The sequence below is a fragment of the Thalassophryne amazonica genome, chromosome 2 (genome assembly GCF_902500255.1).
Source record: "Thalassophryne amazonica chromosome 2, fThaAma1.1, whole genome shotgun sequence".
NCBI lineage: Eukaryota > Metazoa > Chordata > Actinopteri > Batrachoidiformes > Batrachoididae > Thalassophryne > Thalassophryne amazonica.
Window position 1 is genome coordinate 96126859 of NC_047104.1, and position 27290 is coordinate 96154148.

A 27290-nucleotide genomic window follows, 5' to 3' on the forward strand; every position below is an offset into this window, starting at 1 on the left:
TCTAATCCACCTTAGTAGAAGAAGAAAAATGTTTGCTCCATATTTCAACTGAACACGTCGTTTGAACTATGGACTTCTAATCACACCAAACTTATCTTGGTGAGTAAACAACCATATTTTATGCCAGAAATGAGGTCCAGGTTGTTAAAAGCAGCATTTCTCCTTTAATTCGGGTGGCTTGTTGTTGGCTTATTAGTGCAGCAGATAACTGAAACAATCTTTAAAATGGTGATACAAGCATCAAATTCAGCACAAATACAGCTGGAGCAAAATTAATGGAGCAACTTTAACTTTTGACCCCTGTACAAACTGAAATTGACCTTTGTCGCAATTCTTGCTGCTTTTACCTCATAACTCCATAATATTCAGTCACAGATTGTCCAAACTATATCTTTGTGGAATCTTTATGATTAGGCAAATAATATGGTGTAGTTTTCTATATGATTGGGGCATCTTTTAATTTAGACCAGGGGTGGGCAACTTGTTCCAGAAAGGACTGTGGTATACCGAGACCCTGCGGCGCTATGGATTTTTCCGCAAGAAATCTATCCTTGCGGGCTGCCTCCACATCAAAACAGTGAGCGTAGTCTCTGGACCTGTTGCCACAGTTGGTGCAGCTCCGCACAGCAGAGAGGGGGGTGGTGTGAGTGGCCCGCTGCAGCGTTTACCGAGCCCGCAGACTCAATAAGCGCATCAGAGGCAGAGCAATCACGGTGACCGGTGCCGCGACCGGCCCGCCTGATAAGGACGCAGAACACAATGCGTTGTTTATCTCTGCTTCTGTAGTGTCCGGTGGGTTGTGCGCACCGCATACAAGTAGTTGCCGTACTCAAAAGACCAAGATTCCTTGGGGATAGGACATGCGCAGAACACAAAATAATGTTCCTTTCTATGGGGATATCCCGATGCGCGTTTATATGACCTGATATTCGGATTAGAAAAGGAGTAACCCAGGGGTCTTATTCGGGTTTTTAAAAACCGGAATATGAGCATATTCGGGTTTTTGCGGATGTTTACATGGCCGTGCGCAACCGGGTTATTGCTAATATTCCAGTTATGAAAGAGTTATGAAAGGGTTATTGGCTGCATGTAAACGTAGTCACTGTTTCTCAATTGCCCTCAAAAGTATTGGAACACTTGGTATTTCACACATTTTAATTTATTTATTCAATTTCAAATACATTTTTTTCTAAAATTATGTTCCTTAAACTCCAACTGAAAGCAAATCTCTACAACTTGATATAAATGAATTAAAAATATAAAGTCCAGCTTCCTGATGAAGTAGTGTAGAGGAGGATTTTCTTAAAAAGAAGACCTGATAGATCAGCTACAGTTTGACAGAAAGTACGAGGTCTATTAGAAAAGTATCCGACCTTATTATTTTTTTCAAAAACCATGTGGATTTGAATCACGTGTGATTGCGTCAGCCAAGTTTGAACCTTCATGCGCATGCGTGAGTTTTTTCACGCCTGTCGGTTGCGTCATTCGCCTGTGAGCAGGCTTTGAGTGAGGAGTGGTCCACCCATCTCGTCATTTTTTTCATTGTTTAGGAATGGCTCAGAGACTGCCGCTTTGCTTGATCAAAAATTTTTCAGAAACTGTGAGGGACATCAAAGTGGACACCATTTGAAAAATTCAGATGGTTTTTGGTGAATATTTTATGGGCTTCAAAAAGATTATGGAGTGTTACTGTCGCTTTAGGGACGGCCCAGAGCGACTGGTGGTGCGCCTCGCTCCGAAGCCGCCATCGACAGGCTGAGCGACCATTTCATTTCTAAACGGATGGCTGTATGGATCCTTGACCATCGTGTGCAATTTCTCTGGTTATCACAAGAGCTGGACATCAACCATTTTCTGGCAGATTTCACTTTTAACAAGAGATTTTGTCATGGAAAGCTGAGCGGAGGCTTCATGTGTCACGATGGATTCGCTACTGGAATGAGACAAAACCACGTCCATTTTGGTCTCACAGGACGGCTTTGAGATGGCGTTCAGACAGCTGTCGGTGGTTTTTCCATCGAGTGATTATCCAAGAAATTGTGGATGTGCCTGGACATGCCAGAACATGTCCTGTGAGGCTTCATCACGGCGTTGCTTTGCGCCATGCGGCACCGCCGCGACACGCGGAATTCCTCCGCACGTCTGTCTCAATGTGCCAAAAAAGTGCTGATGTCCATGTCTTTTCACAATTCCTGTGTTAGCCAGATGACATCCCGGATAAAACACAGCGTCCAGTTTGGAAATGAACAGCACATTCCACTGTTACAGGAGTTTTTGTCATGGAAAGAGGAGCGGAGGCTTCGTGCGTCGCGGCGGTGCCGCATGGCGCAAAGCAACGCCGTGATGAAGCCTCACAGGACATGTTCTGGCATGTCTAGGCACATCCACAATTTCTCAGATAATCACCCGATGGAAAAACCACCGACAGCTGTCTGAACGCCATCTCAAAGCCGTCCTGTGAGACCAAAACGGAGGTGGTTTTGTCTCGCTCCAGTAGCGAATCCATCGTGACGCACGAAGCCTCCGCTTGGCTTTCCATGACAAAATCTCTTGTTAAAAGTGAAATCTGCCAGAAAATGGTTGATGTCCAGCTCTTGTGATAACCAGAGAAATTGCACACGATGGTCACGGATCCATACAGTCATCCATTTAGAAATGAAATGGTCGCTCAGCCTGTCGATGGCGGCTTCGGAGCGCGGCGCACCACCAGTCGCTCTGGGCCGTCCTTAAAGCGACAGTAACACTCCGTAATCTCTTTGAAGCCCATAAAATTTTCACCAAAAACCATCTGAATTTCTCGAATGGTGTCCACTTTGATGTCCCTCACAGTTTCCGAAAAAATTTTGATCAAGCAAAGCGGCAGTCTCTGAGCCATTCCTAAACAATGAAAAAACGACGAGAGGGGTGGACCACTCTTCACTCAAAGCCTGCTCACAGGCGAATGACGCAACCGACAGGCGTGAAAAAACTCACGCATGCGAACGAAGGTTCAAGCTTGGCTGACGCAATCACACGTGATTCAAATCCATATGGTTTTTGAAAAAAAATAATAAGGTCGGATACTTTTCTAATAGACCTCGTACATTTGAGATGAAAGCCTAGATTGTTTTGGTCAAAGAAACTTTTATATTTCTTCATAATTGATGTAAATAAAGTCCAAGACATGTTCAGTGACTTGGAAATGTTCATGTTTCCATCCCCTGACTTGTCTGAAGAAAACTGGCAATAAAACTGATTATTATTTACAGGTTTTATCAAATTTTAGAGATTTGCTTTCAGTTTGAGTTTGATGAAGATAATTTTAGAAATTTTTATTCTTTATTTTTTTGTTTTTCTTGTATTTAAAATGTGTAAACAAATTAAAATGTGTGAAACTCCAAGTGTTCCAATACTTTTAGAGGGCACAGTATCCTTATGATGAGTGCAAAATGAGTGTGGTATTATTACTGTTTTGCTTAAGAATGTTTAATTTTCACTGTTGCTGCACTTTGTGTCAAATCATACTCATATCGTATATCATATTGATATGAAAATTCAGTAAGGTATATCTTCTATTATACATTCCAAATCTGAGGTGGAACTCTACTAGTGTTTACTAAGGTACACATAAATAGCTTTAAAAAAAAAAAAAAAAAAAAAAAAGAGTAGAGCCACTTAGGTGTCTGGTCTTGAGAACCAGGGACAGTAGGTTGAAAAGCTTTTTTTATCCCATGGGAACTCTCCCTACCCACCTAAGCAGCTCAAGAATATGGACAGCATGTATATATGTGACATATACGCGACAATTTATATGACAATATTGAAATATGATCATTTGGCCATATTGTGCAGCCCTACTGTCAACTAGCTGAAAACTTTGAATATTAATTTACATGTACATTTAAAAAATGCGTAAAGTGGCAGGGGGTTAAGAGGGCTGTAATTAGGGGGGTCAGCTGAAAATCAAAAAAGAAAAATCCTTAAAAAGGTGGAGAGTATGGGGGGCAGAGCCCCTCCAGAAGCTCAAAGGCAAAATAAGGAAAATGCTTAAAAAGGCGGGGGGGTCAGGGGGGGCAGAGCCCCTCCAGAAGCTAACAGGTTCTTGCCATGCTAATGCTCCCCTGAAGCGTTTACTCAAAATAACGTCTGAAGAACCTAAATGACATGGTGAGATGCTGACGAGCTTTGCTCATTCATGTCTGTGAGATATTCATATTAATAATAATAGCAACAACTAATAGTAACAATAATAATGATACAATGATACAATACAATTTTAGAAAAAAGTCAAAGACATAAGGAACCTGACACAACAAAACACAACAGAAAAATAGACCCAACTAACAATGATCCCGTGAACACCTAGTGACTCTCACACTTCATCCCTGTATCCCATGAAAACACATTCCTTATATTTAGTTTTAAAATGTTGAATGTTTGGACACTGCCACATTCATTGTAACATTCACAATGAACCGGCAAATCATGGGCAAACAAGGAAGTGCTTAAATCACCAAGATAAAAGTGACAACAGGTGTTTGAAAAACACTGAGGCGGAACTAAAAGAAGCACGTGAATAAACGGAACACACTGATATACAATAACTAAACAGACAAAAACCGGTGACAGAAAAATTATATGAAAAACAACAACAACAACAGGTGAGTAGAACATAAATAACAATAACCAACCAAACCCGCAGAATAACAGAAGTAAAAACACTGACCTAAAGGACAACGTTGGTGGTGAGGAAATACAAACCAATACAAAAAACTAAGAAAGAAACATCACAGGGATAAAACATGAAAGACAATCAGAACACAACTGCAATCAAACCAAATCCCGAATAACAATACAACCCCTGGCAAAAATTATGGAATCACCGGCCTCGGAGGATGTTCATTCAGTTGTTAAATTTTGTAGAAAAAAAGCAGATCACAGACATGACACAAAACTAAAGTCATTTCAAATGGCAACTTTCTGGCTTTAAGAAACACTATAAGAAATCAAGAAAAAAAGATTGTGGCAGTCAGTAACGGTTACTTTTTTAGACCAAGCAGAGGAAAAAAATATGGAATCACTCAATTCTGAGGAAAAAATTATGGAATCACCCTGTAAATTTTCATCCCCAAAACTAACACCTGCATCATATCAGATCTGCTCGTTAGTCTTGCACCAAGTGGACTGACATGAATCATGGCTCCAACACGAGAGATGTCAATTGAAACAAAGGAGAGGATTATCAAACTCTTAAAAGAGAGTAAATCATCACGCAATGTTGCAAAAGATGTTGGTTGTTCACAGTCAGCTGTGTCTAAACTCTGGACCAAATACAAACAACATGGGAAGGTTGTTAAAGGCAAACATACTGGTAGACCAAGGAAGACATCAAAGCGTCAAGACAGAAAACTTAAAGCAATATGTCTCAAAAATCAAAAAATGTACAACAAAACAAATGAGGAACGAATGGGAGGAAACTGGAGTCGTGTGTGACCGAACTGTAAGAAACCGCCTAAAGGAAATGGGATTTACATACAGAAAAGCTAAACGAAAGGCATCATTAACACCTAAACAGAAAAAAACAAGGTTACAATGGGCTAAGGAAAAGCAATTGTGGACTGTGGATGACTGGATGAAAGTCATATTCAGTGATGAATCTCGAATCTGCATTGGGCAAGGTGATGATGCTGGAACTTTTGTTTGGTGCCTTTCCAATGAGATTTATAAAGATGACTGCCTGAAGAGAACATGTAAATTTCTACAGTCATTGATGATATGGGGCTGCATGTCAGGTAAAGGCACTGGGGAGATGGCTGTCATTACATCATCAATAAATGCACAAGTTTATGTTGATATTTTGGACAATTGAAAGGATGTTTGGGGATGATGAAATCATTTTTCAAGATGATAATGCATCTTGCCATAGAGCAAAAACTGCAAAAACATTCCTTGCAAAAAGACACATAGGGTCAATGTCATGGCATAGGGTCAATGTCAATGAGCAGATCTGATTTGATGCAGGTGTTAATTTGGGGGATGAAAATTTACAGGGTGATTCCATAATTTTTTCCTCAGAATTGAGTGATTTTTTTCCTCTGCTTGGTCTAAAAAAGTAACCGTTACTGACTGCCACAATCTTTTTTTCTTGATTTCTTATAGTGTTTCTTAAAGCCAGAAAGTTGCCATTTGAAATGACTTTAGTTTTGTGTCATGTCTGTGATCTGCTTTTTTTCTACAAAATTAAACAACTGAATGAACATCCTCCGAGGCCGGCGATTCCATAATTTTTGCCAGGGGTTGTAGAACAAAGACATGGAACAAAGAATAAAACCGTGCACACACACCTGTACCACGTACAGACACATGACCCAGCCCCGCTGAAAAACATACACAGGGGAAAGGACACAGAGGAGAACCTGCACAAACACAAGACCGAGGAGGAACAGGGGCAACGAATACGACACACACATGCACGCAGGATGTGGGAAGACAGGGTGCACACAGTGGATCAGGAGAGACACACACACATACACACACTGGAGTCAGGGAGAAGTACACACAACGGACCATCAGGGACACACCCACACACATACAGGAGGCAGGAGACGAACACATAACCAGAGGTGTAAAGCTCAGGCTTCAGAAAGTAAAAGCCCAGCCACATATTTGTTCCATCTTCCTAATAAACCAGCTAACTGTAATTAGTTCAGCTCTTCAGGCAGGTGGATGAGCTCATTATTGAGATCACCTGTTTTAGGTGCACAGGTAGAAGCAACACATGGGAGGGTTTTTACTTTCTGGAGCTGGAGTTTTACACCGCTGCACATAACATAAAACCTACAGGACAGACATCATGGGAAAACAGACAGATGACAACTCAAAAATATGAAGAAAAAAAAAAAAAAAAAAAAAAACATGGCCAAACAGGCCACTGGGGCAGAACCACCACAACTGGCCCCTTATAACCAAATTGCCATTCCTAATTGTTACAGACAGTGAGTTGCTGCTCAAAACATGCCACACTGCCTTAATTTTGTTGAGGTGCTTGTCAGCATCTACGGTCGTGTTTGTGTGCAAACGCATGTTCTGTGACTCAAAACACGCTATTTATAATCTGCAACTTTTTTTTGTTGTTCAATATACAGTAAAACTCACCTAAACCTTCATCATATAAACCAGATATTTGCACTCACTGGACAAAAGCAAATTCCCAATGTTTTTGCATTGTTTTGCATGTAATAAACACTGCATATACCGTATTTTGTATAACGGATTTTCACTCACATCAGACCAAACGTCCCATCACATCGCAATGTATTTCCATTAAAAACCCTTCACACATACTGAAAAGAGCAGTCTGTGCGTGCCCAGTAACAGAGGTATGAAATGAAATTTAGCACTGACACCAGCCGATTTGAGGAAAGTGGGCAGGCTCGGACTGATAATCTGTGATTTGGGGCATTTGCCCGGTGGGCCGCTGCACGTTTAGCCATGCGTGGGCCGGCCCTCCCATATTTATAGAGATTATGGAAATATACAGTGTTCTCGAACCGCGCACTGCTGTCAACACGAGGAAAGTCCGTGATCGGTGAAGCTACAGCATTTAATCGGCGCAGCTGCAGAGCCACTTCCTGAATTTGTGTCAAAATAAAAGTTCTGTAGTGTTTCATACACGGCGCAGTCTTATTCTAGGTTTCAGTTTTGTTTCTATTTGATCAATCAATCAATCAATCAATCAACTTTTTTCTTATATAGCGCCAAATCACAACAAACAGTTGCCCCAAGGCGCTCCGATCACACAACGGAGACTTACATCGAGCACAATGATTGACATGACCAACAGCCAATGACAATGGAGAAGCATACAGGGTGGCCAATCAGATTGCAGGAAGAGCAGGCGGCCGCTCCCGCTCCTGTGAATGGATTGAGTCCTCGGCACCTGGACTTCTCTCCGCTCTTCTACTGATACAAGGTTGGAATCATTTCTTTTATCCTAATTAACTGTGCTTTACTTTTGTTAATCTTTAAATGCAACAGCTACGGACTTCAGCTCCTTAATTTGCTGCTGTGTGAATCGTAGCAGTGGTTACACATTACCCCCCCCCCTTCTCTCTCTCTCTCTCTCTCTCTCTCTCTCTCTCTCTCTCTCTCTCTCTCACACACACACACTTTGGAGACACAAAAACGTTTTTCCGCTTGTGTGCATTTGCTTCTGTTTTGTCAGACCCGGCGCCAGAAAAAAAAAATATTAAGGGGGCGATGAGCTTATCACAGGGGGCGGGGTCGCCCCCCCTCTCCCCCAAAAAATAGTGCGCACCGGAGGAGACGTGCGCTCCTGGAAAGCTCGTGTATTTACGCTGCACCGTTGTAAGAGACTGACTAAGAGTGAAGACAGTATTTTTTAAAATTATTATTTGAACGTATAGCCCCTCGGTCAAGTGATCTCTTGCATACCACAGAGCCGGTGTTCTGTTGAGATGAGGTGCGCCAACTTTCGACACTCTGAGCTGTGACGTACCTTGGCATTGTCCAATAGGAACGACGCGTCGGGCCAAAACACGGAAGACTCGTGGCAGAAACCACTGATCTCTACAAAATGGATTGGACCAATCCGATTGGTGCAGAAACCACTGATCTGTACAAAACATTAACGTGTGACAGGACTGCTCATTTATAGAGCAGTTTTCTGAAGAAAAATCATTGGAAATGTTTTTTTGTTGTTGTTACCTCAAAATTTCTGATTACTGTTAAAAAAAAGTTTAGAACACTTGTAATTAATAGGTAAATAAATCAATAAATGGTTCTTTAGAAACCTTTCATCTGTATTAAAACCACCTGTTATTTCAGATTAGATAATTTCTTGTTTAACATAAGGAACCTCAGACATTTATTTTTAGACAAATAAAATAACATGGAAACTTGTATATTTTTTTGAAGTCTGGTAGATTATTTATATCTTATTTCAACCAGAAAAACAAACACTAAAACACTAAATAAATATTTTTATTATAAATGCAAAAGGAAATAATTTAACAATGACTGCAGTGTGATTGTAAAGTAGGATTTCTGTGACATAAACCTCATGATGTTTATATATATATATATATATATATATATATATATATATATATAGTCCAGTGATTTTCAACCTTTTTTGAGCCGCGGCATCCTTTTTATATTTACAAAATCCTGCGGCACACCACTGTCATGTGTCACGCACCACTAACTCGACTGTCTCTACAAGGTGCGTTAGCACGTTAGCAAGATGTGCGGTAAAGATATGACGTAACATAGTATACTATAGTCATGGAGCTGTATATAAGAACTAGAGAGCGCAGTCCCATTGCTGCACACTAAACGAAAACGTCCCTTCATGGACAGCGACATGAGGTCTCCTAACCCGGCAAAATATTGACGAAGTACCCGGATGTTAATGCATTTTCAATGGAGATTCGCGACTGAACACACTCAGAAAAATGCACGCAAAATACGTGTTAAAATGCCATTTTGTCCTGGATATCGAGCCAGTAAAATTAAATTACATTAAATTATGTCAGGAAAGTGTTAAACATACTCTGACACACACACATTCACAAATATTAGTGTTGAAAGTTACACGGATCTGTGCTGTTAAGCTACGCTGCTCGGCTGAGCTGCTGCTGCTGTGTTCATCGCAGCGCGGCTCCTAAAACCATTACAATACTTTTATATATATTATATTTTTACACAATTATCCTTTATTGACCGAGTTTCATTCATGAAGTCAGTGGTGTATGTGTGCACCTCTGTGTGTGTGGCAGCACAGCGCGGGTCATTAATCTCATTATTTTAAGGTGCAAAAAAAAAAAAAACTCCCCAGTCTTGTCCAACAATTTTTAGTCACTAACGACAAGAATTTTAACTAGACATTGGTCTAGCAGTGGAAAATATCAACTAGACATAAGTGAAAATAATGATCCGTGTCATCGGGCGACACAGGTACGGCAGGAGACATACAGCTGTTTATCATCCAAATATCACGGACAAAGTGACAACAATAACCAAAACCACTTACTTATGGAAGGAAATACTGTCTCCCTTGTTCCTCCGTTAGTGACTTTGCCAACATGCGCAGCTTTCCGGCATATTCCACCTGTTTCTTGACGAGACTAAGTGAACTTCTATGCACACAAATCACTAACTTGCCCAGAATTAAAATGGCGATCACGCCTCCTTGTCGGCACACGGCTCAGCGCTACTGCGCGCTTTGCTGCCATCTACTGGAATAAAAGAGCATTACACCACCTGCCACACTATTACAGCACATACACCCGATAATGGTGATATTTGATAATTGCCCACGGCACCCCTGACGATCGATCACGGCACCCTAGAATGCCGCGGCACCCCGGTTGAGAATCACTGGTATAGTCATTTAAACTTGTAATTTCGTCAAAATATGTAATTGCCTTTAATGTTATCAGGATGCCCCCTCGTGGCGCCGGGTCCACGTTTTGTACTATGATCAAGGTGAAATGACAGTGAAAGTGTGTGTTTAGGTGTGTGTTCATGGTGTTTAGGTGTATAGTATTTGTTCATTGAGGGTTCGGTATGGACGGGTGGGTGTGCGTGTTTAGGGGTGGATTCATCGGGCCAGTAGTGGGCTGGTCCAGAGGAAAAATGCCAGGGCCGAAATTTGTTCCCAGTCCGACCCTGAAAGTGGGTACTGTATTTCCTTGATTAAAAGACTGGGTGTTTATTTTTTTCAAACGTGCGCCGAAACGAGGCAGGGCATAATTAAAGGCTGGTGATTATTAACAAAATGCTGCTTGCTGCCTGCACTGTTATATGGTGTTACGTTTCACACATATCCCTGGGTATGGTGAACCAAAGACAACCGTTTTAGACCAGAGCCCTCTGTTTGGCAGCGAAACATCTCCGTAGCCTGACGTGTACCTGCTAAACGATGGAGACAGCAATTTTCTGGTTTCACTCCTTCCTCAATATGACAGTTTTACAACACGGAGTTGAAGAACTACAAAGACACTCAAATCACCTGAAATTCATTGAGGGAAATTGCACGTACCATAACACTGGTTTGGAGGTTGATGATTGTATCAAGAAGTGGAGCTCATTGAGGGACAAATTTACCCAGAAAAAGCCACAGTTCCTACGGTAAATTACATTGACACCCACCAACGTGACGGAGAACTCATGCGTACATCGACATCACTGCATGGCCACAGAGTTATGGAGTTGTAGAAGCATAAATCAGGCTTTAGGATCTTAAGGTACCACTCTGCAGCCGACTGAAAGAAGAGTGACTCAACTAAATGTTATCCTTTTAAATGCGCATAATGCTTGGTTCTTACTTAAGGTTGGCGTTTATATTTTTCAGATGAAGTTTTGACCTAGCCATTAAATGAGGCAGACCCCTATTCAATGCCAGGCTGCTGGGGGATTCCCCGTAGATTGTTCGGCGCCTCCTGACTGTAACTAATCCGTTACATACATATAACGGCTTTTGTCTGTTTTATACCTTTTGTCCATTTTATACATATTGTGTGCGCTGGATGAGAGAAAGCACAGCCATTTCATTTATTTAACTATTTATTTATTTAACAACCAAGCATTTTGCTTAACGCATTTTCATTCACACACACCACAGACTTTGTAGAGATGCTCAGCTCCACTCCTTAACCCCAGAGGGATCCTGATGGGAAATCATCAAAGGGGCCAAGACAGTTCAATCATATTTTTAGCGATAACAGACAGTCGCCCATCACCCATGCAGGGGTCCTGTCAGGAAACATGCACATCCCGTAGGGATTCCAATGGGAAGGCATCAATATGCACATTTCGGCTTGTTAACAGATGTAAGGCAGGGAACACAGTGTAATCACAAGTGGCGACACTTGAATATGCGCTTCACTCATCTTGGCGTTCTATCACATGCAGAACAGAAAACATACTGTAACCACAGGTGACAAGCTGGTATGGTGAATTATGTCTGCACTGTCCATTGCAGCTTGAAAGTGGCCTACCTGTTCTCTACTTTTGTGCTGGCTGCATGAATGGCCCCGCCTTTTCTAAGTGCCCAGCGAATGGTGTTGGATGATTGTGGGTGGCACCTGGACTCTGGCCAACTCCGGCCGAGAGTGGGTCAAATGGCCATTCACCTGGCATTTGCCGTCATTTAGCCGTTGGTGTGAAGGCTGTCTCGATCACGTCATTCAGCCAGGGTTCGACATGGCCGGTGATTTCGTGCAGCCCCTCAGCCGCGGCACGATAAGGACGACCTCCATTTGACATGCTGTGCAAATGTTGCGAGCATGATCAGATGGCAGTCCAACCTCATCTGGCTGCCGTTCGAATGGGTTGCCGGTGCGAAGGGCAGATGAATGTAGAGTGCATGTGCTGTGCCCACATGGATGTGGCGACTGCTGTACAAGGCGTTTGAGTGCAGCTCCGATTTTTCACAAGTGTCATTTGAGTGTCATTTGTCATTTGTGCACCATTCAGCCTCAATCGTCTTATGTGTGAAGGGGCCCTTAACCTTGTCCAGAAGTAGCGTCAACCTCGCTGGGGTCAGAGGCATCTGGTTTGGACCATCACACAGTGAAAATGTGTACTGTGGTCAGACAAATTAGTATTCCTTTTTTTTTTTTTTTTTTTTTTTTTTTACAAGAAATGGACACAGTGTACTCTGGACCAAAGATGAAATGTACCATCCAGTTTATTATCAGCTTCAAGCCCAAAAGCCAAGGTCTGTCATGTATAGGGGTTGTGTCAGTGCCCTTGTCAAAGGTAATTTACACTTCTGTGATGGCAACATTAATGCAGAAAAGTACTTTGAGATTTTAGAGTAACATATGCTGCCTTCAAGATGATATCTTTTTGAGGGACATCCACACATTTTTTCAACAAAATGATACAAAACCACATTCTGCGCATGTTAGAACTCATGGCTTGGAGGAACAAGGTACAGATGGTGGACTGGCCTGTCTGCAGACCTGCCCTGTTCCCTACAGAGAATGTGTGGATAATTTTGAAATGAAAAAATGTGACAACAACAGTGCCGTACTGTTGCATGCCTTAAGAAGTGTTTGCTGGAAGAACGGCACAAAATAACACCAGACACACTATTGTTTGCAATGCTCAACATTAAAACATCTTTTAAGTGTCATGAGGAGGAATGCCAACATTGCAAAGCAGCAATGTTGTGGCAAAGTGTCCCAACTTTTTTGGAACATGTAGGCCTGGAATGCAGCAATGGCTCTATATTGGTTACAGAAGAAGGGAGTACAGATACAAGACTGGCCTGCCTGCTGTCCTGACCTGTCCCCAATAGAGAATGTGTGGAGAATTTTGAACTTAGAAATGCAACAACGTAGTGCAGCGGATAACTGAAAAAAATGTTTCAAATGGTGATGCAAGCACCAAATTTGGCACACATACTCCTTAGACATTACTCTTTTAAAAATGCCGGGTACCCATGTGAACTTTCAATAGGCGGCCAAGAAGGGGTCAATTGAAGTATTACACAGGGGTCAAAATTTAAAAATGCTCCAATCATATTGAAAGGTATTCCATATTATTTGATCATAAAGATTCCAAAAAGGTATAGTTTGTACTATCTGTGAATGAATGGTCTGGAGTTATGGGGTAAAAACAGCAAGAACACTGAGAAAGGTCAATTTCAGTTTGTACAGGGGTCAAAAGTTAAAGTTGCTCCAATTTTGTAATACTTCAATTGACCCTGTGTAATACTTCAATTGACCCCTTCTTGGGCCGCCTATTGAAAGTTCACGTGGGTACCCGGCATTTTTAAAAGAGTAATGTCTAAGGAGTATGTGTGCCAAATTTGGTGATTGCATCACCATTTGAAGGATCCCTCAGTAAATATTCACTTAGCTGCTGCACTAACGAAGATTCCTTACTGTTGCAGACCTGAAGACGTTTGAAGGCAAAGTAACACCTGAATTGTTTCATTACTTGGTATCCTTAATGCAAAAAAGTTTAAGTTTTTTAAGAAGGAACTGCAACCTTACGAAGTGGTAAATGCTTTAGCATCCCAACATTTTTTGTCATGTGTCACAGGCCTAAAATACAGGAATGGATATCTATCAACTATTTCTGATTTGGTGTTGTACTAACGTAGCAGGTATATATTTAGCTGATTGCTTTACAGTGTGCCCACTAAATGTTATAAATAAATCTGTTTTCCATATGCATTTTGGTGTTCTTTTTGTTGTTATAATTTTTTTTTTTAATAGATCAATGGTATCATGGAGAGCTGGGTGCTCAGATTAGCTACAATCCTGAAAACCAAGTTAACAGATGTCAATGTAGTAATCACCGACTGGTTGCCCCTGGCGAACCAGCACTACCCCAAAGCTGTACAAAGCGCCCGAACTGTTGGAAGAGACATTGCCTACCTGCTGGGGTCACTTAAGGTAAGAAGATGGCTTTCTGCTAACTTTATTTTCAATGTGATTATCATTTATGTGCTTCTGAATCTCCTACATTAAAAAAGATTGCAGAAGCAGCCTAAAATAGGGTGTAATTAAAGGATAACTTCCGCTTTTGTTGAAAAACCATAACATATGAACACATTTTTAACAATCAAATCTCTGAGTGCTTGATTCACCACTGTCAGCTGCATCCCATGAGACAAATCCCCTTTTCTACAAATTTATGGAAAGGAAACATGTGTCAATAGAGCACCTGGAACACAGCTTTAAATGACATCATACTATATTTTTATACCTATCAAAACTGAGTAGTAGAATTATTAGTGCTGGGCCACACAAATGAGCTGTGGGGGAACACACCACAATAGCAGAGATGATCGGACAGGAACAGCCACTTCTGCCAGTCTGGCCAAAGTTGCAGTGGACATGAGTACCTCTGTTCTTATGCATGTAAATTTTTTTGGTTTGTTTTTTAATTGAGGTGCACGAGACTGGAGCACACAATACTGTGTAGCTTAAATCTTTTTTTTTTAATCTGGAGTGCCCTCTCTGCTCCTCCCCCTCCTCTCTCTCTCTGAGGACATGCGATGGGAGTTCATTGATGTGCACGATGTGAGGAATGGACGAACAAGAAGGGACTATGATGACATGCTTTCATTAAATGAGACACACTGCTCAGTTCCAGCTCAAGCAGCACACGTACAGTGCATCTGGAAAGTACTCACAGCGCTTCACTTTTTCCACATTTTGTTATGTTACAGCCTTATTCCAAAATGGAGCAAATACATTTTTTTCCCCTCAAACCTCTACACACAATACCCCATAATGACAATGTGAAAAAAGTTTTTTTTTAGATTTTTGCAAATTTATTAAAAATAAAAAAACTAAGAAATCACATGTACATAAGTATTCAGACCTGTCTACATATAAGGTCCCACAGTTGACAGTGGATGTCAGAACACAAACCAAGCATGAAGTCAAAGGAATTGTCTGTAGACCTCTGAGACAGGATTGTCTTGAGGCACAAATCTGGGGAAGGGTACATAAACATTTCTGCTGCTTTGAAGGTCTCAGTGAGCACAGTGGCCTCCATCATACATAAATGGAATAAGTTCGGATCCACCAGGACTCATCCTAAAGTTGGTCACCCATCTAAACTGAGCACTCAGGGAAGAGGGGTCTTAGTCAAGGAGGTGACCAAGAACCCAATGGTCACTCTGTCAGTGCTCCAGCATTCCTTTGTGGAGAGAGAAGAACCTTCCAGGAGGACCATCTCTATAGCAATCCACCAATCAGGCCTGCATGGTGGAGTGGTCAGATGGAAGCCACTCCTTTGTAAAAGGCACATGCCAGCCCACCTTGAGTTTGCCAAAAGCCACCTGAAGGCCTTTCAGACCATGAGAAACAAAATTCTCTGGTCTGATGAGACAAAGATTGAACTCTTTGCCATGAATGCCATGTTTGGAGGAAACAAGCAGCATCCCAACAGTGAAGCATGGTGGTGGCAGCATTATGCTGTGGGGATGTTTTTCAGAGGCAGGAACTGGGTCAGGTTTGAAGGAAAGATGAATGAGCACAGTGGCCTCCATCCAGTGATGCTGGTAAGGCCTTACTTAGTAACACATTACTTGGTAATGCGTTACTCTAATCTGAACGTTTTTTTCAGTAACGACTACTCTAACGTGTCAATCTTTCTAAATCAGTAATCAAATTAAAGGTACTTCTCCAAGTCACTGTGCATTACTGTTATTTTTGTATTGTGGGTCAATTGCTTAATTAAAGCCGTACTCAGAAGGGGGAGTGCTGAGTACCTCACACCGGTGTCAGGAGCACAGCATTCGGTTGAACTGTCCACTTTGCCCACTTTCAGTGAACTGCAAGCTTTTCCTCCACTGTGCTCCGAGTTGAAAAACAGTTTTCTCTCAAAGCATTCAGAGTTATGGCTGTACAAAGACATGTTTAGACTTTTTTTCCCTTTATTTAAACTCTGTGCCACTCTGTCTCTCCTCGCTAAAAACAGCTGATCCACAACGTGTTTTCAACAAATACTAACCCTTTTTTGTTCCACTCACATGCACCTAATGTCTCTTTCTGCAGTTCTTCATCCAGGATGAAAACTCCAGAGCTCTTTTGAACTCAGACTGGGGTGACTGTTCTTCTTTCAGCAGGACAGTGACCATAAACACACAGCTAAGATATCAAAGGAGTGGCTTCAGGACAACTCTGTGAATGTCCTTGAGTGGCCCAGCCAGAGCCCAGACCTGAATCCAATTGAACATCTCTGAAGAGATCTGGAAATGGCTGTGCACTGACGCTCCCCATCCAACCTGATGGAGCTTGATAGGTGCTGTAAAAAGGAATGGACAAAACTGCCCAAAGATAGGTGCGCCAAGCTTGTGGCATCATATTCAGAAAGACTTGAGGCTGTAATTACTGCCACAGGTACATCAACAAAGTATTGAGCAAAGTCTGTGAATATTTATGTAGATGTGATTTCTTAGTTTTTTTTTATTTTTAATAAATTTGTAAAAAATTAAAAAATACTGTATATATTTTCATGTTGTCATTATGGGGTGTTGTGAGTAGAATTTTGAGGAAAATAATTTATTTACTCCATTTTCAAATAAGGCAGTAATATAACAAAATGTGGAAAGAGTGAAGCGCTGTGAATACTTTCGGGATGCACCGTATGTGCCTTTACTGTATGTGTTGCGGTGGTGTGATGCACTCTATGTGGTGGTTGGCTCTCACTGCGGTATTGTATCACTTCCTGTTCCGGAGGACAGCGGTGTTTTGCTGCATCTGTTAGCTGTTTAATCTGCGTAGTTAGATTGATCTAGATAACTAGATAACGATTTGTTTCACAGTGTAATCTTCACATGCCTTAACTAAAGCACTCCCTCTGCTGAATCACCTCTAAATTATTTACACATTATTCACTTTGTGTGTTTGTAGGAATCCGCTAGCTTAGCGCAGCTACTAGCTCTTAGCTGGTTTAGCATGGCGGCTTCTCCTGTCTCTCCCGCACTTTTCTGCTCTGGGTGTGAAATGTTTAGTTATTCCTCGGCCTCCTTTAGCAGTAATGGTATTTGTAATAAGTGTAGCTTATTCGTAGCTTTGGAGGCCAGGCTGGGCGAATTGGAGACTCGGCTCCGCACCTTGGAAAATCCTACAGCTAGCCAGGCCCCTGTAGTTGGTGCGGACCAAGGTAGCTTAGCCGCCGCTAGCTGTCCCCCAGCAGATCCCAAGCAGCCGGGAAAGCAGGCCGGCTGGGTGACTGTGAGGAGGAAGCGAGGTCCTAAACAGAAGCCCCCTGTACACCACCAACCCGTTCACATCTCTAACCATTTTTCCCCACTCGACGACACACCCGTCGAGGATCAAACTCTGGTTATTGGCGACTCTGTTTTGAGAATTGTGAAGTTAGCGACACCAGCAACCATAGTCAAATGTCTTCTGGGGGCCAGAGCAGGCGACATTGAAGGAAATTTGAAACTGCTGGCTAAGGGTAAGCGTAAATTTGGTAAGATTGTAATTCACGTCAGCAGTAATGACACCTGGTTACGCCAATCAGAGGTCACTAAAATTAACACTGAATCGGTGTGTAACTTTGCAAAAACAATGTTGGACTCCGTAGTTTTCTCTGGGCCCCTCCCCAATCGGACCGGGAGTGACATGTTTAGCCGCATGTTCTCCTTGAATTGCTGGCTGAGTGGTGTCCAAAAAATGAGGTGGGCTTCATAGATAATTGGCAAAGCTTCTGGGGAAAACCTGGTCTTGTTAGGAGAGACGGCATCCATCCCACTTTGGATGGAGCAGCTCTCATTTCTAGAAATCTGGCCAATTTTATTAAACCCTCCAAACCGTGACTATCCAGGGTTGGGACCAGGAAGCAGTGTTGTAGTCTTACACACCTCTCTGCAGCTTCTCTCCCCCTGCCATCCCCCCAATACCCCATCCCCGTAGAGACGGTGCCTGCTCCCAGACCACCAACAATCAGTAAAAATCTATTTAAGCATAAAAATTAAAAAAAAAAAAAAAGAAATAATAATATAGCACCTTCAACTGCATCACAGACTAAAACAGTTAAATGTGGTTTATTAAACATTAGGTCTCTCTCTTCTAAGTCCCTGTTAGTAAATGATATAATAACTGATCAACATATTGATTTATTCTGCCTTACAGAAACCTGGTTACAGCAGGATGAATATGTTAGTTTAAATGAGTCAACACCCCCGAGTCACACTAACTGTCAGAATGCTCGTAGCACGGGCCGAGGGGGAGGATTAGCATCAATCTTCCACTCCAGCTTATTAATTAATCAAAAACCCAGACAGAGCTTTAATTCATTTGAAAGCTTGACTCTTAGTCTTGTCCATCCAAATTGGAAGTCCCAAAAAACAATTTTATTTGTTGTTATCTATCGTCCACCTGGTCGTTACTGTGAGTTTCTCTGTGAATTTTCAGACCTTTTGTCTGACTTAGTGCTTAGCTCAGATAAGATAATTATAGTGGGCGATTTTAACATCCACATAGATGCTGAGAATGACAGCCTCAACACTGCATTTAATCTATTATTAGACTCAATTGGCTTCGCTCAAAATGTAAATGAGTCCACCCACCACTTTAACCATACTTTAGATCTTGTTCTGACTGATGGTATGGAAATTGAAGACTTAACAGTATTCCCTGAAAACCCCCTTCTGTCTGATCATTTCTTAATAACATTTACATTTACTTTAATGGACTACCCAGCAGTGGGGAATAAGTTTCATTACAGTAGAAGTCTTTAGAAAGGTCTTGTCTCAGAGTGATGCTGAAAAACTAATTCATGCATTTATTTCCTCTAGCCTGGACTATTGTAATTCATTATTATCAGGTTGTCCTAAAAGTTCCCTGAAAAGCCTTCAGTTAATTCAAAATGCTGCAGCTAGAGTACTGACGGGGACTAGAAGGAGAGAGCATATTTCACCCATATTGGCCTCTCTTCATTGTCTTCCTGTTAAGTCTAAAATAGAATTTAAAATTCTTCTTCTTACTTATAAGATTTTGAATAATCAGGTCCCATCTTATCTTAGGGACCTCATAGTACCGTATCACCCCAATAGAGTGCTTCGCTCTCAGACTGCAGGCTTACTTGTAGTTCCTAGGGTTTTTAAGAGTAGAATGGGAGGCAGAGCCTTCAGCTTTCAGGCTCCTCTCCTGTGGAACCAGCTCCCAATTCGGATCAGGGAGACAGACACCCTCTCTACTTTTAAGATTAGGCTTAAAACTTTCCTTTTTGCTAAAGCTTATAGTTAGGGCTGGATCAGGTGACCCTGAACCATCCCTTAGTTATGCTGCTATAGACTTAGACTGCTGGGGGGTTCCCATGATGCACTGAGTGTTTCTTTCTCTTTTTGCTCTGTATGCACCACTCTGCATTTAATCATTAGTGATTGATCTCTGCTCTCTTCCACAGCATGTCTTTTTCCTGATTCTCTCCCCTCAGCCCCATCCAGTCCCAGCAGAAGACTGCCCCTCCCTGAGCCTGGTTCTGCTGGAGGTTTCTTCCTGTTAAAAGGGAGTTTTTCCTTCCCACTGTCGCCAAGTGCTTGCTCACAGGGGGTCGTTTTGACCGTTGGGGTTTTTCTGTAATTATTGTATGGCTTTTGCCTTACAATATAAAGCACCTTGGGGCAACTGTTTGTTGTGATTTGGCGCTATATAAATAAAATTGATTTGATTTGTCTTTAAACCGGGAAAACATTTCTTCTAAATGCAGCGCCATGGAAATGTGACATCATATGTCCATCAGAGCCAAAATGCACGAGAATGGAGGAAGACGTATCTGTGCCAAATCAATGTGCAGATCCAACTTGGATCTGCTGTGGAGGCCCTAAATAATAAAATACAAACAAGAGAACAGCTGAAGGGACTTAAAATGTTATTGCTGAATAAATCAAATCAAATCAGAGGATGTACACCCCTGATGCACTGCTGGACATCATTGCATCACAGAGAAAAGGCTGGTCCAGCACATGAACGATCACTGTGCATGGATCTCTGAGCCATCATGACACTTAATTATATATGGATTATGGATATATGGATTATATATGGTATATGGAGCAGCAGGGTGGCTTAGTGGTTAACACTATTGCCTCACAGCAAGAAGGTCATGGGTTTGCATATCCCCCGTGTTTACATGGGTTCCCTCTGGGTGCTCTGGCTTCCACCTGCATCCAAAGACATGAAGGTTAGGAGAACTGGAAACTTTAAATTGTCCGTTGGTGTACGTGCAGGTGTGAATGTGTTTGTTTGTCTGTGTTTGGCCCTGCGACAGACTCGCGTCCTGTCCAGGGTGTACCCCACCTTATGCCCTGTGACTGCTGGGATAGGCTCCAGCCCCTGTGACCCTTAATTGCAGTAAGAGGTTGAAAATGAGTGGGTGGGTATAAAAAAAAAATGGATGGATTCTATACTGGACATGGAAGATAGGACACTAGATCCAGCAGGGACATCATTCTGCAAATCAGTGAGTGCGCTGTAGGCTTTATTATCATTTATTTATTTTGCTTTATTTTTGCCATTATTGGTAAGAGGCAGAGCTTGGGGTGGCAGAGCTGAAGATGTGATTCTCTTTGGGAGTGACGAGAATGGACAGGACTAGGAATGAACATATTAGAGGGACAGCTCAGGTGGGACAGTTTGGAGACAAAGTCAGAGAGGTGGGATTGAGATGGTTTGGACGTGCAGAGAAGGGACCCAGGGTATATAGGGAGAAGGATGCTGAGGATGGAGCCACCAGGCAGGAGGAGAAGAGGAAGGCCAAAGAGGAGGTTTATGGATGTTGTGAGGGAGGACATGCAGGTGGTTGGTGTGACAGAGGAAGTTACAAAGGACAGGGTGAGATGGAAACGCTTGATCTGCTGTGGCGACCCCTAACAGGAGCAGCCATAAGAAGAAGAGTGGGAATTTCCACAGTCTGTTCACATGGATAACAGCAGGATAATTTTTTTTTTTTTTTTTTTGCCAGCTTGCACTCAGCCGAGACGGACGCACTTTTCTCTTCTCCCTCCCTCCTTATCTTTCCTGCTTCTGTGGCGTGTTGTCTGTGAGGCTGCAGCTTTGCTCTTCTGGAAAATGACAAAAATGGATCTGTTAAAGTGGTCTCTGAACGCAACTGACACTATTTTTTCTACAAGACATTCGGGGGCGGAGGACCCAACCTGTCCTGCCGGGACGCATGTGATGGGTTACGTGATGGACTCGTGGAGGAAATGGCAGGTCATGTGCCTTTACATGCTTTCTGTGGAGGACGTCAAAGATGTGTACATATTCGGCTTGGTGGTGACCGGCTTTCTGCTGTGTGGAGCGGGCACTGCGCTGGTTTACCGGAAAATCAAGAAAGTGGAAGCAGCTTTGATTGGTCCTTCCAGGCTGCCCTACATGATTGATTCGATTGGGAAGGCAGTGGCTGCGCAGTCGGTGGGTGTTAACTGCACGTTGGAAAACATCTCGAGCAGAATCGCAGCCCTGGAAACCCACTTTGATCGTCTGTGAAGACCACATTCTACATTCAGATGCATTGAGAGCCACTCTGTTCTCAGAACTGTGGAATCTTTCAGGCGTCTGCTAATCTGGTTATTCATTTGGCTTCCCCGAACACAGCTGCACTTCAAGATCGCTGTGATAAAACCTCCTCAGAAGATCAACACTTAAGCCTCGCTCCCTGGTCTTCCCCCCTCCCCTCAGCTTATCCAGCTCTGATGTTGACTGTGTGGACTGCTCAGGACTGCTCAGGGCTGAGCCCCTCCCCCTCCAGGATTGTCGGACAAGGCCGTTGACGGCGCCAAACAGGCTGCCTCCGGAGTGTTCTGATAAACTGGACCTTTTCAAATCTCAGTTGTCGTCCTGCGTCCTTGTTTTGTCTGTGTGATTATTGTTTTTCTGTGCTGATGGGGATTTTTTTCCTCATTGCTGCTGTGTAACGCAGCGGCTATGAGGGTTTTTTTTTGTCCTTTTCCCTCGTGTTTTGCTTTTCAATATATGTTTATGTACTGGGCCGGCCTATGTGTTGTGTGTGTGTTGTTTGTTATGGGTCGGTGTTGGTTTGCTCAGCCCTGCTGTTGACCAAGGCAGGGATGTACATCTGGAGCTGGTCCCCGGGCGCCTAATGGTGACTTCTGCTCCTACTGGCAATTAGGATGGGTTAAATGCAGTAGACACATTTCATTGTGCAGGGAACATGTTCTTCTGTGCATATGACAATAAAATTCCTTTGAATCCTTGAATAAATTCCTTTGAATCCTTTGATAAGAGCTGAAGACTTTATGTGCAAACATATCATTCATCTTCAGCTGCGAGTGGCCACTTCAGTGAGATACCAACTGCAACACTGTCGCTCGTTCGTGTTTGGTCTCTAAGTCGCATCTCCAACTGCTCTCCAACAGTCGCACCCAGTGAGATAGGACCCTTAAGCATTAGTTTTTCCAGAAAGGATCTTTGCAAACAAAGCAATTTTCAAAGGTGCGTACAGCAGTCAGAGGTTTGATTGCTATTGATGTTTTAGTGTCACTAGGGCAGTGATTTTCAACCTTTTTTGAGCCGCGGCATCCTTTTTATATTTACAAAATCCTGCGGCACACCACTGTCATGTATCACACACTACTAACTCGACTGTCTCTACACGGTGCGTTAGCAACACGTGCGGTACAGATATGATGTAACATAGTATACTATAGTCATGGAGCTGTATATAAGAACTAGAGAGCGCAGTCCCATTGCTGCACACTAAACGAAAACGTCCCTTCATGGACAGCGACATGACGTCTCCTAACCGGGCAAAATATTGACGAAGTACCCGGATGTTAATGCATTTTCATTGGAGATTCGCGACTGAACACACTCAGAAAAATGCTCGCAAAATACGTGTTAAAATGCCATTTTGTCCTGGATATCGAGCCAGTAAAATTAAATTACATTAAATTATGTCAGGAAAGTGTTAAACTTACTCTGACACACACACATTCTCAAATATTAGTGTTGAAAGTTACACGGATCTGTGCTGTTAAGCTACGCTGCTCGGCTGAGCTGCTGCTGCTGTGTTCAACGCAGCGCGGCTCCTAAAACCATTGCAATACATTTATATATATTATATTTTTACACAGTTATCCTTTATTGACCGAGTTTCATTCATGAAGTCAGCGGTGTGTGTGTGCACATCTCTGTGTGTGTGGCAGCACAGCGCGGGTCATTAATCTCATTATTTTAAGGTGCAAAAAAAAAAAAAAAAAACCCCCAGTGTTGTCGAACAATTTTTAGTCACTAACGACAAGAATTTTAACTAGACATTGGTCTAGCAGTGGAAAATATCAACTAGACATAAGTGAAATTAATTATCCGTGTCATCGGGCGACACAGGTACGGCAGGAGACATACAGCTGTTTATCATCCAAATATCACGGACAAAGTGACAACAATAACCAAAACCACTTACTTATGGAAGGAAATATTGTCTCCCTTGTTCCTCCGTTTGTGACTTTGCCAACATGCGCAGCTTTCCGGCATATTCCACCTGTTTCTTGACGAGACTAAGTGAACTTCTGTGCACACAAATCACTAACTTGCCCGGAATTAAAATGGCGATCACGCCTCCTTGTCGGCACACGGCTCAGCGCTACTGCGCACTTTGCTGCCATCTACTGGAATAAAAGAGCATTACATCATTTGCCACACTATTACAGCACATACACCCGATAATGGTGATATTTGATAATTGCCCACGGCACCCCTGATCGATCGATCACGGCACCCCGGTTGAGAATCACTGCACTAGGGTAACACACATACAAAAAAGAACTTTTCCTTTAAGTTTGACCTCCAAACAACTCTAAAACTCAGTTTCAGCTATCATTCTTCAACAGGAACATTTTCAGTTTCCAGCCAGAAAGGTTCATTTGATTGGTTACAGTCTTGGTGCTCATATCTCAGGATTTGCTGGAAGCTTTCTGGAAAGTACAGAGAAGATTGGCAGAATAACTGGTGAGGTTTTCCCACTATGTAAAGTTGATAACCTTATATAACAAACCCTTTTAAAATTCTTCAACCAAAATAAACGTCACAAAGAGCAGAGTTACAGTATTTCTGAATAATGAGCCCATTTCTCTCTGTGTAGGTTTGGATCCAGCAGGACCTTTGTTTGAAGGCATGGCTGCCACAGACAGACTGTCTCCTGATGATGCTGAATTCGTGGATGCTATCCACACCTACACTCACGAATATATGGGACTCAGTGTGGGGATCAAACAAGCGGTGGCACACTGGGACTTTTATCCCAATGGAGGAGACTTCCAACCAGGATGTGACCTGGGAAACATTTTCGATCACATTAACCAGTACGGGGTCTACGGTATGATAAACCATGCCAGTCATGCCTACATAAAGGGGTCATGTTGTGCAAGATAGTTTTTATTGACCTTTTACAGTTCCACATGGTGGGGGTTCATGCATAAACTGTTTTAATTTAGCCTTCATTTAACCAGGTTAGTCCCATTGAGACCAAGATCTCTTTTATAAGGGAGACCTGGACAATTGTAAAGTTTCCAATCCACATAACCTGCATGCCTTTAGACATGTCTCTAGACATGCAGGTTATGCACTTGTTGACACGTTTCGTAAGTTACTCATAAGTTGATATATGTCCATTGATGCTGTCCATTGATTGGCTGAACAACTGTAAACCAGGTGTCTCCAACCCTGCTCCTGGATCGCACCTGCCCTGCTTATTTTTATGTCTACCTGTCCTGCTCATGAGGATTTGTTTGTTTGTTTGTTTCTGGGTTTATTTGTTTTTAACTGTGGTGTTTCTCAGCTCTTGACTGGGTGAACACCTCTGACTGAGGTAATTAGCTGTGGGTGCAGCAGTGGAAGTTAGAAAACAAGCAGTAGCCTACTTACACAAAATTTATTATGTATGTTTAGTATGTTGTTTCTTAATTTAGACATCACAATCATTTACTGACAAATTTAACAAACTCACCAGAAAAAAAGAGAAAAACATAAAACTTCCAGTTAACACCCCTAGTCCACAGGGCGCCATTCTACTACGATCGTCCATGAGCCAATAAAAGTGTAAAAACAGGATGAAACAACTTAATCCAGTTTGCCTCCTAACAGGCTGACTTATAAAGTGCAGACCTGGCAACTGCCTGGCTTCTAAAGTGAAGACATGGCAACCCTCCGGAAAACTAAAAAAAAACGAGCTGCGCCCTCAGTCAGACAACAAACACTACTTTTTAGCTAGATGGAGGACGATCAAATACGTTTCAAGCTGTACTCACTATGAACACCTTGTTTAATGAAGTTCAAACATGATTGAAGCCGTTAAGACTATGAATAACCGAACATTAACACGTAGCGCTCTGTATAGCACTTTAACAGAATAAGAAGACAATTACTTAACTTTACAGTTGTCTCAGAATCCTTTACACTCCTGTAACATCACCATGCTGCTATCTTTATGAAGATAAAATATTTCCTAACAGGCCTGTCACACCTTGACGATTAGCTTCAGTTGGAATGATCATCTCAGCCTGACAAAAACTTATCCACATAGTGTCCTCATTTTGGAAAACGACATCTAAAAAGACTTTAGCTCCTTGTCGTGGCTGAAGAAACATAGTGTCTTTAGAAAAATCCCTCTGTGTTTGTCTGCTCCAAATGCATTTCTCAACCTGAACCAGAGAACGCCAACACTTTGTGGTGCAACATGACAATTAACTTATTTTAAAAGTTGAAAGTCACAGAGCTTCACTCATTCACAACAGCGTTTACCACAGGCATCAGTCGAGTCTTCAGCATTCTGCATGCGATGAAAATAAATCCCATGATCCACCAAGACAAAAATAAACTAAAATAAATTTTAAAAATGTTAAATTACTCTGTTTCATCACCATGTGGAGGGGAAAGTCTGCGTGAAAGTGTACACACACAGGATGACATGCATGTCAACATCAACAGCCATCTACTGCCAGATAAATAGGTTTTGCTGGTGGTGGAAACTCAAGACAAGCCCAACTTAACCGTTCCGACCCGTGTCATGCCGACCCAGACCGCTCGGTGGAAACGGGGCTGTCTGCATAAGCTGGTTAAATCGTCATGGTGTGACAGGTGCAAAACTAATTTGATGTAGCCAGCGTATTCGAGAAAAGTTTCATACTTCGGCATACGCTGTCTAAATGGTCAAGGTGTGACAGCCCCCTAATGAAATCTGAGCAGCACCTAGAAAGCAGCAGATTTCTAGGTGTAGTTTCCCTGTTCTACCACTAGATGGTGTACATACACATGGTCAAAGCTGTGTGTATATTGATACACATTTCTGAGTACAACTACAAGTTAATCAATTCTATACTTTGCATAGAAATATTTCTAAATCTGTGCATGTGAATGGCTGATAAATTAGCTCCCTGGTTGGTTGTAATAAAGTGGCTGGGCTGCTCTAGATGTCACCATCTTGACCGTGTTTGACTCTGCCCAGCTCCCAGCCACGCCATATATCTGCTAAGAGATGATGCAAGAGCAAGGCCGCTATGTCTTGAATGGATGAATGAAGCCCGAATACACACTCTGATTTTGACTTTACCAAACTACTGAAGGCTACAAGGCTACCTGAATTTGGATGATTAACACACATTTTTTGTGGACTGGGTGGTATCATGGCATTTCTCCCCTGGTCATTTGCCCCCTGGAAATTTCCCCCCTAGGTCACCCCCCCGGCCACCCCCCCGTTCACTGTCCTTTGCAACCAGGATCCGCAGTATTGTCCACAATTTGCAGCTATAAACAGTGTCCTAAAAAATGTGTATTTTGCATATT

General features: G+C 42.4%; 1 protein-coding gene across 1 annotated transcript in view; it reads left to right on the forward strand.

Moving 5' to 3' along the window:
• lipca (lipase, hepatic a) overlaps positions 1–27290 on the forward strand; it is a 50528-nt gene that overhangs the window by 11851 nt on the left and 11387 nt on the right. Inside the window, exons 3-5 of the mRNA XM_034190084.1 lie at positions 14235–14414; positions 24341–24458; positions 24592–24825. Of these exons, the coding sequence (XP_034045975.1) occupies positions 14235–14414; positions 24341–24458; positions 24592–24825 (532 nt within the window). The remainder of the gene's footprint in view (positions 1–14234; positions 14415–24340; positions 24459–24591; positions 24826–27290) is intronic.